This window comes from Coregonus clupeaformis, chromosome 26 (assembly GCF_020615455.1).
Source record: "Coregonus clupeaformis isolate EN_2021a chromosome 26, ASM2061545v1, whole genome shotgun sequence".
NCBI classification, from domain to species: Eukaryota; Metazoa; Chordata; class Actinopteri; order Salmoniformes; family Salmonidae; genus Coregonus; species Coregonus clupeaformis.
This window is the reverse complement of record NC_059217.1, coordinates 42319229-42335883: the sequence shown is the minus strand read 5'-3', so window position 1 is coordinate 42335883 and position 16655 is coordinate 42319229. Positions and strand designations below refer to the sequence as shown.

Here is a 16655-nt window from a genome sequence, read left to right as displayed (position 1 = left end):
TTGAACAGTTGAGACATATAAAAAGGGTATCGTTAGCCTTTCTAACTTCTCCTCTATTACAGTAAAATAATGTCTCAATGTGTTTGTGTCCGTATGACCAATTATTTTGGATCAAACCTGCAACGCAAATACCGAGTTGAAACCACTTGTCATCTTTGTTGTTTTGAGTGACGGGTAGGGGCTTGGTGTGTGTGTGTCTCGCCAGAATGTGTCCAAAATAAGCCCAATGTGTTTCTATGGTCTTATTTTGGACCTAAGCTTGTTGCCTGCCTTCCCGCCTTTAGGAAAACGACTCCCATTGTTAGGGCGGAGACGTGAGCATCTCGTCATTTATATACAGATCACTGGTTTAAATAGGAAGGTGCACACAGCACAGAGGGCGCGAAGGAGACGAGTTCAAAAAGACATGAGAACAAGCGGACATAAACGCTCATATAAAACATCAAACTTGATTCTTGCGATACAGGCATTTGGAATATCGCGCATAAACATACGTTTGAATGAATCTAATTAATTAGATATATCGCCCAGCCCTACCCCAACTCTCTGTTCTAGCTTTGTCTTCGTCATGCAAAGGTACGCCCCAGAGAGTAATCTTGGGCCTAGACTCGTTGAGATTTCTCTTATTTGTGTGACACCAGCTGGTGGCCGTTCTCCAGTGTTGTGAACGTCCATGGCCTGGTCAGGAGCCACACTCTGTCCTAAGGTTAGCTCTGGAACATTCTTGGCTCTAGTCCCAGAGAATAGTGACATGTCAGCAGCCCATTCAAATGAACAGGGTGAGTGTTGCACTCTGTCAGTGGATGGGGGAGCTCTGTTTTACGTTGCAGCGGTGGGGTTAACAGAACGTGCATGCTCCATTAAAGGGCAGGTCTGGCTGGCTGGTTGGTTCAGACTGAGCACAGGTCTAGGTAAAACTAGATCTCAGGAAATAGTCTCTCTAGACAGACTGGTTGCCTCCCACAATGCACCAATATTCCAGGTTACATGTCTGTAGAAGTTCCGGCGTCAGTTGGAAATGGGACGCACGTCACCAGTGACTTTACTGCTGTATCCACTTGTTGCCCTAGCTAAACATGAGCACAATTCCCGCCTGCATTTTAAGCCCTGTATACCCAAACTCATGATTTGTTGGGAGAGTTGCTGTCTGAAGAAGACCCTCCCTGGATAAAAAAAACATGTCCCCTTTCCAAATGTCCTAGAGAATCTGACATCCTCCCCATACCTAGTGCTCTGGCTCCTAGTTCTGGGTTTTAGACTAGCCAGTAAAGGCAAGAGTTGTATTTTTATGCGTTTTGATTGACGCACAACCACACAAACTTGACAGAGAAAAGAAAGGTAAATTAACGATGTAATGGAATGATGCAAAATGTAAGGAAACTAAGGATAAAGTTATAAATGTATGTTGGTGTAACTGACGGTCGACCTTATTCATTGTGTGTAAAGGTGGTGGAATTATGAGGGGAATTAAGTCAAGGTCAGAATACGGTGTATCTGTAGACACCTCCGCCACACCTTCATTTCTTTGATCTCCACCCAAAACGAATAGCGGGTGAAAAGCATGCTAATCTCATGCTTAAGTTTAAGGTCAGAATACGCGTGGAGAAAAAGGTACATAAAAAGGGAATTGTGTTCCGTTTATGTGCACTTAACTCTGGTCGGAATCAGCCCTATAATACGGATGTGGCAATGGGGGAATCTGAACACACAGATGTGTGTCAAGAAAATGAAGAAGAAATTCATAGAACTACAACCTGTATTTCACAGTGAGTAATGGGAAAGTCCACAGACCAGGGGCTACCCTGTTCAAGAAGTGCCATGTCCACAGCTACCAGTGTGAGTGAGTTCTGTGGCTCAGTGTTAGTCGTTGGATGTTCTGCAGTGCCACCATCCCCTCAATGGCAGCATCACCCTACTCTTTCCAAAGGCCCCTCTGTGCTCCAGGCAGGCTGGCCTCTTCCTGGTTCTCATGTGATCTCCAGAAGTGTCAATGAGGAAGGAAACCAGAGGGACTTCCTCTATTGCTTGTCAGAGTTGTCAGGCATATTCCCTCAGAATATAGTTCCTTTATTCAGTCCATTTATGTCTGGTGATGGGCAGGCTATCTTACTGAGGCTTGGCCATGATTAGTGGAAAACATTTTGTGCTTTGTCTCCTATCAAGCAAATCATGTTATGCTCCTGTATAGTCTCCTATCATACAACCAATGGTTTCCTCAGTAGTGGTATGTTTATGGCTAGGTCTGCTTGACTTGATAGAGTAAGCTATACGCTGACGTGCCCAGCGGTCTGCTGTGCTGCAGACCGTTGCTTCTTTAGCAGTGTAACCCATTGTGTAATAGGTTTAAAGGTTTACTTTAGGTGAAAGGGGACACTTGTTTTGAGTTCAACACCAGCGTCTGTTCTTAAACCATCTTCTTTTTCTCCCACACATTCGGACACGGTCAGGCTTGTAGATTAAATGGATGATTACACTGTGATGGCGTTCCAGAACCTCACGTGCTATGGATAGAAGTTTGTGTAGAAGTTGTTGTTTACCAAAGTTATTTTGCTCACAACTAACTTTTTTGTTAGGCTTTTGATGAGGTAATTCACATGGCTATTCACACAACTGATTTCACTTTCTCTAGTCTACCTATGTCATTATGCAAATCATATGATTGGCTGTGCTGTTGAGTACATTGTGATCAGGCAAGTCTTATGCTCATTGCTCATCTGCTTTTATGCATGTGGTTTGCAAACATCTAGGGAGTTTTGATTGATTTACTGTTTGTCCCCCATAATTTCACCATATTTATCTGAGCCTCATCTGGTGGCTGCTAACAGTGGAAAATATCAACAACAAAAAATGGCAGCACCAGGAACACCATTCTGATTGGCTGGCAGTGTACCAACTGCTGGCTGTTGCACTGAATAGCCTGAGTGATGAAAAACAAATGAGGACACCACACATTTTATTTTACTGCAGAGCAACAAGCAAGCTGCTTCTTATGTGTACAGATTATTTTGCAGGATATGCCTGTGTGTGTAATTGTGTTTGTCTGCCCATGTGCCTAATGTAGGTGAAATATGAAAACGTGGATGGCCTGCTGCTTGCTTTGCATTTAAATCCTGTCACCCTCTAGAGGCATGGTATACTGGGTTGAGCGATGTCAAGGCCACAACATTTAGAAAGAGAGAGGAGGCTAGTTGGAGCAGCACAGCGAGGCAATTCTGAAAAAAAAAAAAAAAAAACTCTAAACTGAGTGCTTCATGTGTAATACAAAAGGTTTTTACCTCATCCAGAAATGACCATTTTTAAAAGTTCCATGCTAGCAGTGGTCCGCTGTGAGTAGTACGCATATGGGAGAAAGACTACTTCCTCACCTGTTGTTGCTGTGGGAAAAGTGACGCTGCTTGACAGATTAGTCCCATCATAAAGGACAGCTGAACTAGATTATCAAGATTACTCATATGGTTTCTGTATGCTTAGACTAGTTAAAGATTCATAATGGTAATACGGTGGTAATTTGGATGTAGTTAGATTTCTCTTGTAGTGCACAGTGTTTATACTGTTTTAATGTGCCTGTCTCCTGAATGGGCTTTACTGAACAGTCCACTTTTTTGCCCACCAAGCAGGATCTATGAAGTTTGACTGACTAAATCCATTTGTTCAGTAGGATCAGTTTTCATTGTGACTGTTTATTTGTCCTCTATCTCTCTCAGGGCCTGTCTTCACAACCGCTGATCCGATTTACTGGAAACCAAGGGGTAAGTGCATTTCAAGTTTAAAAAAACCCTATTTTGTATCTATCGGAGTAAAATTATGTGATCACTGTCTGCAAATGATGAGTTTGCACCACAGAATTTTTCTATTGGTAAATAATTAACTCAGGGACTGTGTTCTGTGTGTGTATAATCAAGTACTGACTAGACTGCCTCTGTAGCTGCAGTGAGCTGTATTTGTTGTCTGCGAGTGACTGGCAGGATTAGATTTCCTGTCATATTTTGGCAGCGACATGCGTGGCTGCAATTACATCTGCGGCTATACTAGCCAGCCTAGATATTCCCCTCACAGGGTAGACAGACAGAAAGAAGTTCTCCTTTGTGAGAGACAAGGAACTCGTCTGGATACACTATCCAGACCCAGACAAGCCCCATCACATGCTCTTCTAGTATGAGCAGCATCAGCCTGTACAAATTAGCCCCGTAGAAATAAATAGATTTTCTCTAAGGCGAGCATTGTCATTCTCCGTATGAGCAGTACTGTATGCATTCCAGACATTTAGCGCTGCTGGTCCAAAATCTCTCCATCAAACAAACCCTCACTAATGTGAGTCACAGTGGAGCAGCCACATTCTAATAGTCACACAATACTGTTTGAAAAGTATTACCGTCTTGCCTCATTGTTAGTGACATTTACACTGTTTACAGTATAGATTAGATTTAATGTATTTGTTTTCATTTCAGACATCAGAACATAAACTGGAGCGGTGCCACAGATGTTGCTAACTTGTCTAATTTATATTGTTTGGATAATCAGTACTGTTTAGGCCTAGATAAGCTAAAGCTAGGTGGGGTGTCTGAACAGTACCATGTACAGAAGGTAGGTGGGTCCTAGCAATCCAGTGAGAGTCACATGCAATCCAGAGTCTAACGTGGTTACAGAGTCAAAGGTTTCAGTGTCCATTGGATTGTGCTTTAAATATCTTGAACAGTCTTTGCTCTCATTTGAAGAAATGCACGACCATGTCTTTGTCTTTAATTAACCATTGTAAATATGGTATTGGAACTGACCCTGTATATAGCTTACTTCTCGTGTTCTTATTTTTGTGTTTTTTGTTCTCCCTTATGTTATTTTTAGTACTACATTGATATTGATTTCTGTATGGTTGGGTTTAGCGCTTACCATAAAGGCACTACTTGTGCACGTGACATTCACTTGAAACCCTCAGTCTAATATTTGATAAAGCTGGAGTGTGTTGAAGCTTCTGCGTTCTTCATATGGTAGTTATATCTCCATCAGATGCCTGTCTTCCCCTCCTGACTCATATGCTTCTAGTGGGAGCGGGAGGGATCAGTAATTGCTCCCGTCAACTTGAGAGATCAGATGGTTAGAAAATATGGTGTTTTTACTGGGTGTTTGAAGTGCTGAATTATGCATGTGTTTAATGGCTGAATCATGACTGGGCGGGATGTGAACCTGTTCTATTAGTTTACTGGAATGCTAATGAGAGCGGGGGAGTGAAGGGGAAAGCTGCTAAATGATGTGTTGGCTGCTCAGTGTGACCATAGCATTTACATTCATTCATATTGGCAGAGCTTTCATTCACAGCCACTTCCAGGGTCAAGGTGGCATAATAGAACCAGCTCAAAAAAATATTCAGGGAAGGTAAACAGGCCAGGGAAGGTAAATTCCTGTGTGTGTGGACGACAGAGTGTGTGTCAGTGTTCCTCAGGCTGTGTGTCTGGCTGTATTTGGCAAGGAGGACAGGCCTGTGCCAGCGATGAATGCCCCCTGCTTTGCACGGCCTCTCCCTCAGCTGTTTCATTAATTACAGCGCTGAGGAGGACACCAGAGGAGCCGCTGTGAAGGGCCAGTCTTCTCGAGTGCCCCCGGCCTGAAAAGAGCCTTTGTTTGCAGGACTGTGCAAAATGAGAGGGGATGAGGGGAGCTGGAGGCAGAGAGAGAAGGGGATTGGAAATGGCTGTTAAAATCCATTCGCTTTTCAGATGGGAGAGGGGGTAGGGTGGGTGACCGTGTCTGTCTGGTGGAGAGGGTGCACTGGAGTGTGCTGTTCATTCGGCTTTTTGTTGAGGATGAACTACCCCTCTTTCCATGCTCCCTGTTTTTCATTTGAGTGCATGTTTTGGTAATAAAATGCATCCTTTTGGCTTGGCATTTCCTCTGAGAGAAGGCTGCTTCCAAACCGACTGTTTGATTATGGCTAGATGCTGTGTGGGTTTGAGGCTCGCTGGTTTTTATGTGGATAAATAAGTATTTTTAAGAGGGTAGTAATTCACCACCTGACTGTAATGTCTGTGTGAAGTTCCAGTGTCCATAGATAACTGCCAGTAGGCTCAGGCAGTAGCCCATTGCTGCAGCAGTACTGTTGGTTGGTTGGCCCCGGCCTGCCTGCATTGGGATCAGGGCATGTGGAGCCTCAGTCAGCCCACAGCCACAGCCAGGCCTGACTCTGTCATCCTTTACTGTATCAGACTGACTCACCCCTCCTTGGCCTTCCAGTGATTCCCACTGCCTCTTAATCATCGCAGGTTACACACACACACGCACTACCCTTGTAAATTGTGTGTGTGTGAGATCAACTTACTCTTACTGCTGAGAGGAGTGTCTGTGGTGTGCACATCTGCAGTCACCGCAGTTATCAGGAAGTGGTGAATTGATGATATTCAGCTGAACGTTTGAATGTTTTCTTCTTATAAAGTAAGATTATTGTAATATCCAGGCTGCTTCAGTTGGACATTACGAAAATGGGTCTAATCCCATTCAGAGTTTCGTATAAACACACAAGGCAATGGGTTGAAAACTCTGCACTATGAAAGGCTAGTTCTCTTCATGTGGAGTATAAAAGGCAGGTTTGTACTGGAGCTGAGGCTGAGCGTCTCACGTAACCGAGACCCCAGTGTTTATTTATAGTTGGCCACCTGCAGGCTCCACACGTGTTAGGACCTTGGGAAACCGAGCTAGGCTGCTAGCGAGAGGGAGCGAGACCGAGATAGCAGCCTTTGAGTATATCAACTGCAGGGAGCCAACAGACCAGGCCAGGGGTCAGCCTGCTCAGCCAGCCAGCCTGCCAGAACTCCCAACAACACAGCCCTCTCCCCTGGCCCTGTCTCGCTCTACCCCAGCCAGCACTCTGCCCTTCTCTCAAGCTCGGAGCTCCACTCCTGTTAGACGAGTCAGGCTTGCTCACATACCCAGCTACCAGCTACCCCATCAGGCATTGGTTTAGCATTTCCTTCCTCTCATGGGAGTCCAAGCCCAAATTCTAGCATTTGTTTTCCAATGTAGGACAGGGAGGCGTATGGCTTTAAAATCGGTCTTCATTTCTCGATCCTCTCACTGCCAGTTTAGCCTACTCACTGTTGCTCGAAGAAGATTACGGGGTGTTTTACTGAAAACTGAACTCTGAAAGCTCAACAACACCTGTCTAGGGATATTGGAATCGGGCCCCTGTGATTGAGGCCTTTGGGCCTCAGCGCTGGGCAGTAGTCTAGGCTGTAATTTCACTCATTCCCAAGTTTGCCTAGAAGCAACACCTGTAACGTGGGAGCAGTAGAGCAATTATGGCTAAGGAGGCGTGACTACTTCATAAATACCTATGGGTAACAATTAGCTACCTGTGTTACATTTACTTACATTACCAGTTAAACCAGCAGAATGTGACGGAACAGGGGGGACTTGTGGGCTAGCCTAGCTCAGTCATGCAGTCTGTCTCTTAGCCTCAAGCCTCACCCTGTTACTCATCATCCTCCCACATCGCCACCATGCAGGCCTGATAGACAACTACCTATACTGTACATTTTGTTTTTACAGTACACATACAGGTAACTGCCAAAATAAAGGAAACACTTGAGTAATTGAGGGATACAAAGTATATTGAAAGCAGGTGGTTCCACACAGGTGTGGTTCCTGAGTTAATTAAGTACTTAACATCCCATCATGCTTAGGGTGATGTATAAAAATGCCCAGTTGCCCATAGAAGAAGAGATCTCAGTGACTTTGAAATAGGGGTCTTCAAAGGAGCATAGGGGGTTTAAAGAGTGTGTGTGTCTCAGTCACCTGATCTGGAGCGGCGCCTGAGACAGCGTTTTCCACCACCATCAACAAAACACCAAATGATGGAATTTGTTGTGGAAGAATGGTGTCGCATCCCTCCAATAGAGTTTCAGACAGAGTAGAATCTATGCCAAGGCGCAATGAAGCTGTTCTCACTTGTGGTGGCCCAACGCCCTACTGACACTTTGTTGGTTTCCTTTATTTTCTGGCAGTTACATGTATGTTGCTCATTAGTTACAGGGTGGTGAGGTAGGTTTACTGTTGTAATGCTGTTGTTGGCTATACAACTTTATTCACTGTCAGAACACCTGATGGGCCTGGGGCATGCTCCGAGGGATTCAAACAACATTGTAGATTTGAGGTTTAATTTCTAGAGCTTACATGAATCCCTATTCTACTAATAGAGGCCTAGTATTCCTCACCGACATGTTAGTGTGCACAGTCCACTATATTGCTAATAAATTACAGGGTGGCGGTGAGTGGTTTTACTGTATCTGGAAGGGCACCCGAGTGACATGTTCAGCAGACAACACTGTTAGATCTGTTCTCTAAATCTGTCACATCAGCTGCTGGACGTATTGAATGGAACAGATTATGGATGACCTTTCCTATATTGATCATTTAAATGCACTCTCGGGAAGAATGTCGGCCATTGATTTATAAATTTCTCCTCCGTCCACAGAAAATCTCAATACCACGGTCGGAAAATCCGAATGAGCTGCGGACGTTTACTTTCTACTTGTCCAATGTGGGTAGAGACAACCCACAGGGCAGCTTCGACTGCATTCAGCAGTACATCACCAGGTGAGTGAGCACAGAGGCACTGTCCTCATCCTCTCTTTGACATACGACACATGCATCACTCACATACGCGCATAATAAGCATTAATGCATGCAAACACAGTTGACACTGTTTATTTCATATGAATTCTGTTTTGGAATTAAGCTACCATGATTCCACTCTGTCAGTAGGTTTGAAAAATGTATATTTGGACAGGCTAAATTTATGAGTGACTGTTTGTTTGCAAACGGAGGAGTTTGTTAACATGGTTAAGAGCTGAACTGGATTAGGAGAGTTCTGAAAGATGTTTTGGAGGAGGACTTCCTGATCACAGGCTTTGGTGCAGAGTGAGTGCCATCTGCTCTCAAGTGTGCTCTCTGTCCTATTTGCCTCCCAGTCTGATCAAAGACAAATGTTGAGCAAATTAATTGAATTGGGCCAGATGTCTGCGTATTGAGGTGGAAGAAGAGGAACTGAGTCCCGGCTCTGACTATCTCGTTTTTTAACACCCATCATGTCCTCAACCATTTCTAATGAGAGACTGGGTCGGCTGGAGTTCACTCATCGCCCTGGATCCTCATGAGCCTCTAATTCCACTATAAACCAGAGGCAGAGCCACTGAGAGCTGCCAACTCCATTTCATCCCCTGCCAAACCGTCATCAAAGTGAGGAGGAATCAAAGGCAGGGAAAACCAGGAAAGAATAGGATTTGATGCAACATTGGTTTGATAATGTGGGAATCCACAGTTGACTAGACAATCAAATGATCGTGCCCTCAAGGCAGTGGTATGTCATGAGTATTAGCACGGGAAGGTGCTTTGGGCAGCATGAGGCAAGGCTAAGGCAGAAAATTGTTACATTAAAAAAATTATACTGAATGGACTTCCTCACTAGTCTTTTTTATAGGCAATAAAAGCAATGATTAAGTGTGTTTTCGTTACATGTTCCTCAAACTGTCAGCTAATGTCATTTGGATGCAGCTACTATAAAGTTGAAGGTTTGTACTTTTTTTAGGGAAGCTAAGAGAATCTCCCAAAGCGTGGGAGTGAGTTGACCTGTTAGTCTCTGTTTCTGTGTAACCGTCTCTTCCTCTGTTGTCCCAGTGAAGGGAGCATTCAGCTGGACTGCCTGGGTGGGATCCAGGACAAGATCACTGTGTGTGCCACGGACGACTCCTACCAGAAGGCCAGGCAAAGCATGGCTCAGGCAGAGGAGGAGACCCGCAGCAGGGGTGCTATCGTCATCAAGCCTGGGGGGAGATACGTGGGTAAGGCCCTTCAACATTACTGTTTACACATTACCTTAATTCTGGTGAAAATGGCTGAGCTCACAGCGTAGGGATAATTGCATGCTCATGGTTCCCTGTGTGAGGCCCTATGGGCTGGCCGGATGGTTAGGTGCTCAGAGCTTCACACAGTTATGTCTCTGACTCAGAACCAAACCAAAGAACCAACTAACTGCCCAGTCACCACAGAAACACCATCACAGGTTCACAGGTGTCTGATTTACAAGGAAGCAGCTTGTTCAAATATTTGTACTGTGGTGACTTTAAAGACAACTGGTTCATTCATGAAGTTCACCCTGATAGGAGTGTGTTTGCTTTTCTCTGTTAGGGGGGTGTTTGCTTTTCTCTGTTGAAGAGAACTTCACACGGCCCTAGAACTCCTCATTACAACCCCAACCTCTCATGGTTATAAGTCACAAAGGCTCAACACACAACAATGTTGCTTTAAAAAAAAAATTCTCAGGTAAGAAGGTGCAGATCCGGAAACCAGCGCCTGGACTGTCTGACATCGCTCCGTCGCGGCGGACTTCGCGGCCAGTCATCATCTCCAGCAGCACGGGGAAGAAGAGCACGGCGCAGCAGAGGCCCCTGAGGGAGCGCCTCACCCACCTGCTGGCCCTCAAGCCCTACAGGAAGCCAGAGCTCATCCTACGCCTGCAGAAGGACGGCCTCTTGCCCTTCGACAAAGACTCTCTTGACAGCCTCCTGCAACAGGTTAGTCACACTCGTAGGCAGGGGCGTTTCTAGGATTTGTTTTTATGGGGTGGCCAAGGGGGGACCAAGAACCAGTCATGGGTGGCCATGGGAAATCAGCAAATTGTATCACAAATAGCGTTGAAAATTGGCTTAAACTACGATGTATTGTTAATTTGTATCTGCCCTAATTTATTCAAATAAATCCATTTGAAAATGAACAGGGAAAATATTGAAGTTAGGTACATGTTCAGTGGTAACTCCCCCTCCAAGGATCCCCCCCTGAAGCTGATATACTGCATTTCTATACAATTTAAACGTTTTAAAGCTAGAATCCGCAGTTGAAACAATAACAAAGTGGTCTCCCCGCCGTTTGGTTTGCTAAAAAGCTGATGGATGGGCCTGGAGAAATGTAACCACTCTCAAATTCATAGACAGAGCTATGGATGCAAGGACTGCCCATTCATGAAATCAAAATGATAGTTTTAACCATGTTTTGAGGCTATACAGTGTTTGTTTACATTTACGTTTATAAACATTGGGGTTAAAATAAGCTTATATTTTGTGTTCTGATTGGGTACGACAGTTGAACTAAGCTCATATTCATCAAGAGTCAAGGGGTGTATCTATAATTCATTTATACGTTTGAAAAAATCAGCCCTCGCAGAGAAGAACGCGATTGAACTTCACTCATTTTTCCACGTTAGTAAACAGTACTATCAACGTTTCCCTCTGTGGGAATTGTAATCTAATCAATTTAAAAGTATCCACTTTCAATGCAACATACCGAAACAAAACAAACTATGTAAGATGGTTTTTTCACCATGCTAAGATTATTTAATGAGAATGCCACTACATTGTAAATAAGCACAACAATTGCCTGTCTGGAATGATCTAGTCATTAACGGCGCAAAACGATGATATCGCAATATTTGGTGTAGCATATCGTAGAGGTCTCCCCAATTTTCACCCAACCCTAATGCAAGACTTCGTATGCAAAACTAACTATGCAGGAGATTTTGCAGAGCGCATCGGAGTAGGATTCTATTGCATTGACAGGCACGAGCGGTCAGGAGTAGATGCACTTGTTTTGAGATCCTTGCGAGAGCTCCATGTAGCCACGTGTGCACATTTGTTCATATTCTTTGCTAGTTAGGGAGTTATTAGCCCAGTTATAGCTCATTTATGGTCAGCAATGCAGGAGTGGAACCTTCCAACGAGCACATTTCTAGACATCTTTGAAAAGCGAGTCAGGTAAAGAGCTTTTTTATGTCTTAAAGGGGCAGTGTTGTATTTTCAGACAGGCTTGAATAAACTAAGTAGCCAATACGCGGAGGGTAGCATACATTTTTGTCTGATTCTCTGTAGTAGTGGTGATGATGATGATATGTGAATAAAGTGTTTTCTTGCATCAAACGCAATACAATATTTTCAGTCACCTCCTTGTCTGAAGGACAAGTGGATGAACAGGTTAATGTCAAACCCTGCATGTTTTTTCAAAAGTCTCTTGGAATGCAGGCCTACATTGAACACTATTAATGTAGGCTGAAGGATAGAACACCTATTTCCATGTTAAAATGTTATGGGATAGATTTTCTCAGTTTTTTATGGTAGGCCACTCTGGTAGGCCTACATTATGATCCATTTAGTCGATTATTTGGTCGATAGGCTGTTGGTCGACCGAGATTTCTTTAGTCGAGCAAGTAGCAAAAAGTAGCTTAGTATAGCAGCCTTGTATAACCACCATCAAGCTGTAGGCCTAAGAGCGCATCCTGTTTAGTCTTAATACCGTAACTTACTTACCCTATATTTCAATACTTATATAGGCTACTGTATCAATCAATCATTTATTAGTTAATTCTTGATTCATTCATGATTAGAAATGCAATCAAGCGTTTGTTTTAAAATAAAATGACAAAGCGACCATTGAATAATTAGTGAATAATAAATAGGCCTAAACCGTTCCATTTCGGAAATTGCATTCACGAATTAATGTGACTGTTTTTAGTCTTTGCTGTAATAAAGTTCTTACAAAAAAAAACTAAAAAATGTTACAACGGACTCTGGTACGCTTAGTTTTTACATTGTTCTGACCGGTCTGAAAAGTTGTATTGTAATCTAACAGCACCTGTTTGGCACACATAATATGACACAGCACTTGCTCCTCCTTTGTCTTGATCTCCATTATTTTCCACAACTAGTCAAATTTATTCCACACATCTGACTTCCCGTTTACCTCCTGAGCAACCAGTAAACATTCCCCAGTTTCGAGTTTATTTGTTACGTCCTATGCATCCGATTTGCTGTTATGTGTTCAGAGTTTGTTATAATCCATTTATTAATTGTGATTATGATATGCTATTGGCCTAGGTCAGGCCCTATTGGTCACATGCATGTGATGCATACCTGTGTCACGTAAAGAGCGCAAGGGTTGAGGGAATAGGGAATGTTTTTCCTAAACAAATGAGGGATTTCGGTAACAACTTTTCAGTCAGAAATGGCTGTAATTATGTTGCAGCTTCAGCAACACAGACAGCGCGATACACAATGTGATGTTCTGTGGTGGTTGCTGCAGCAAGGAGGAGAGAGAGTGCTAGTCAGTCACTCGCTGTCTTCTTTTTTTTTTTAACACAGCGCTGCAAGTCTGAGCCAGGCCCGGCACAATCAAGTCAATTGCGGTCGGACTCCCTCTAGTCATTTTTGTGTCTTAATTATTTCATTGAACAGTTCGCTTAAAATGTCAGACAAGCTCAGTGCATATAGTTGATTTGATTTAAACACATAGGATGTGTTTATATATGGAAAAATACACGTTTGAAAATTTAGACCAATCGATTTTTAGTCGGGGACAGCCTTAGTTAAAACTAACAGAGTGGGTACATCCTCTGTGTTCACAGTGAACACACGATTGAAGTTCCACTGAATTTTCACAACGTACAAGTTTGCGCTCAGCAGACCTGAAATTTGCTCGGTGCCGAAAATAATTAGAGAGAACATTGGTCCCAAAGCCAGCCCACTAAACTGCCAGAACAAACATGCTGTATTTTCTCTCCAATCTGAGCCAGATTGACAGCGCTCTGACCCAATGAGAATGGGGGGGGCACAAAGGGTGGCCAATCATCTTTCAGGCCGGTGCCACCCCTCTTATAACACCCATGCTCATAAGGTATAATGCCTCTCACAGCAGGTTGGGTATATTGGGTCTTGGCAGACCGAGGGTCCTTCTGAGCTCAGTGTCCTACAACAGATAAATTAGTCACAGGACCCAAGCCTCCTACAGGACCCAAGCCTCCAAGACACTTAGAGCCAGGGCTTAGCCTGTGGTTACAGGTAAGTCCTAGCCAGCACTGAAGCCCACTGCAAACAGGTCAGTCACTGCCAGTGGTGCAGGGTATTAATGGTGCATTTTTTGAGAATAGGCTTAGGAAATGCATTCTTCTAGAATACTGCATCATGGCATTAATGTAATGCACTGATTGCTGTCACTTGTCTCTAGGTGGCTAACCTAAATGGGAGAGACAACACCTTCACATTGAAGGACTCTTTGTTTAAGGACATTCAGAAGGACTGGCCAGGCTACACTGAGGGAGACCAGCAACTTCTGAAGAGGATCCTTGTTCGGTATGTGCTAGGTGGTGCTTTATTACTATATCACATCACATATTAAACCAATGCTTTTGTGTGTAGCGCCACGTCAACAACTGCCAGCGGCATAAACCAGCAATAATGGTACTCCTGAGTGGCGCAGTGGTCTAACTGTGCCACTAGAGATCCTGGTTCGAATCCAGGCTCTGTCGCAGCCGGCCGCGACCGGGAGACTCATGGGCGGCGCACAATTGGCCCAGCGTCGTCCAGGGTAGGGGAGGGAATGGCCGGCAGGGATGTAGCTCAGTTGATAGAGCATGGCGTTTGCAACGCCAGGGTTGTGGGTTCGATTCCCACGGGGGGCCAGTATAAAAAAAAAAAAAAAAGATGTATTCACTAACTGTAAGTCGCTCTGGATAAGAGCGTCTGCTAAATGACTAAAATGTAAATGTAAATAATGGAATCATCCCCACATTGGTTTCTGAAGTTTATCACCTCAGCTTTGTGTGTTGGTTTAAACAAACTTCCATAGAATTCCAAATATGCTCAGGAATAGTAGATTGTAGTCTGAAACCAGGCACTGCTCTCTCTGTGTGGATCCCTGCCCTCAGTTTTCCCTCGGCCCTGTTTTTTTGACAGGACTAGCTGTCTTTTTTTCTTGGTGGGACCCAGTGGAAAAAGCTGGTTTCTCAAGATCTGGGGCAGTAAGGAAATGCACATCCCAGCTAAATTTAGAACAGGCGCTTAGCTGGGTTTACTGAGTTGACCCAAAGTTGTTGGACTCAGTATAGCAGGGAATATTTCACACTCTCAATTATTAAATGTTTCTGTGGAAGTTATCCCAAAATAATATATTTATACCGATTTCTGGACTGGACTTTGAGCTTGGCTACCTTATGAGCTGACCACCCTCCCTCCCCTAAAGTTTAAACACCAGCCGTAGTCACGCAAGAGTAGTGCAGCAAAATGATCTGAAGGCCTGTGATGCAACACTGTTCCAGCACATGCTGATCCATGTTTGAGGTGGCACTGGTCCAAGGTCCAGGCCTGGGCTTGTTAGGCTTCAGTTGCGACTTGACCACAGCACAGCAGCCAGCCTTTCCCCTAGTCTGCTCTAACCATATCTCTCTGTCTCTCCTTCTCTCTCTCTCTCTCGGGGGTTTGGAGATTTCCCCGGTGTATCCCACTGCCCCCTACTGTCAACACTCCTCTACCAACATACACAAATAATATTCTGTTTATGTACACATTACACACCCTTTGTATACTCTTTTTATTCAGCTGCAACTTAGCATCTCACCCAAGGCTTTGTCAGAGATCTGTTTATGATGTCTGACTTGTGTTAAACCAGGTCTGTTTTATTTGCATCTGTCTGAGACTAAATGGCATTGAGATTAGGGAAATAACAGAATGTAGTGCAAGGCCACCTTAATGCGGTCATGTGCCAATATGTCACAGGTCCATTGGAACAGGGAATAGAGTTAAACTTGGAGTTGGCGCTATGCATTAAGACAACCACCTAGCACTAGTTTCATTGCAGACTTGCCAACTAAATGGGGCTCTACTTGTGAACATTAGAGAAGGTTTGTTTAAACTTTTTCTACATCTCAAAATGCGCATCAGCCAATTAAAACCGTCAAAGTAGTTGCTCGTGATCACACGCTATATGTTAGCTGTTCCCCTCAGATAACCTGGCAGACTTAGCTCTGTGCTAACCTGCACAGCTGGCAGTGATTATATCTGATTCAAATTCCATATCAGCCAATTAAACTCGTTGACGTACTTGGATGTGATCCAACACTTGTTCAAATAGCTCTCTGTGTAGTGCCTATCTCCACGTAATTGTCGCAGATTATGGCAAGGGTTTGAATATCACATTAATTTTCCCCCCCTTTAAAATGTAGAATTACATTTATTGTGTTGAGAAGAGAAGTGGAGCCAAAATATTGTAAATGAAGGTTACGAATACATTTAATGAGGATGTTCTTGTTGAACTCCCTCTTGCAGGCTGACACATTGGCTACTGGCACTGTTACATAAATAATAATCGCTGCTATAGTACATAAACATGTAGGCAACACTTACATGTACAATATTTAATATGCGTAATTATAATCATCCACTTCGTCTCATATGCGCTGTTTGAATCGAGGACCAGCAGTGAACAGTGTTTTCCTTAACAAAAATGTTTTGACGTGAGGGTAGGGTTCAAACCCACGGATAAAGGAAAGGTTCACCCATTTTGAATGTTGTTTTTGTGCATCTCTGATGTATCGATTCCCTGGGTCATTTAATGTTTTCATGTGTATCTGCGTTATTGGCGTTCAAGCAGGCACAAATCCGTCCGGATGTAGCACTGTGATGAAGTCTCTTTCACAACACTGAAAGTTGTAGATCGCGAAAACGTCTATCATGCATGTCAAATTTCAATACTGGCCGATGCCATAATTTTCGAATGAGCCATTGATCATATTTTTGCGATATTCCTACCTCTGGAAATGTGAAATGTAACGCAGGATCTAGCATGTTTTT

The 16655-nt window shown here is 43.8% G+C and overlaps 1 protein-coding gene across 2 annotated transcripts in view; it reads left to right on the top strand.

The window, feature by feature from the left end:
• LOC121540354 (RNA polymerase II elongation factor ELL) overlaps window positions 1–16655 on the top strand; it is a 43916-nt gene that overhangs the window by 15314 nt on the left and 11947 nt on the right. For both annotated transcript variants that reach the window (XM_041849170.2, XM_041849171.1), the window contains exons 2-6: window positions 3705–3749; window positions 8462–8583; window positions 9664–9827; window positions 10309–10559; window positions 14035–14159. In XM_041849170.2, the coding sequence (XP_041705104.1) occupies window positions 3705–3749; window positions 8462–8583; window positions 9664–9827; window positions 10309–10559; window positions 14035–14159 (707 nt within the window). The remainder of the gene's footprint in view (window positions 1–3704; window positions 3750–8461; window positions 8584–9663; window positions 9828–10308; window positions 10560–14034; window positions 14160–16655) is intronic.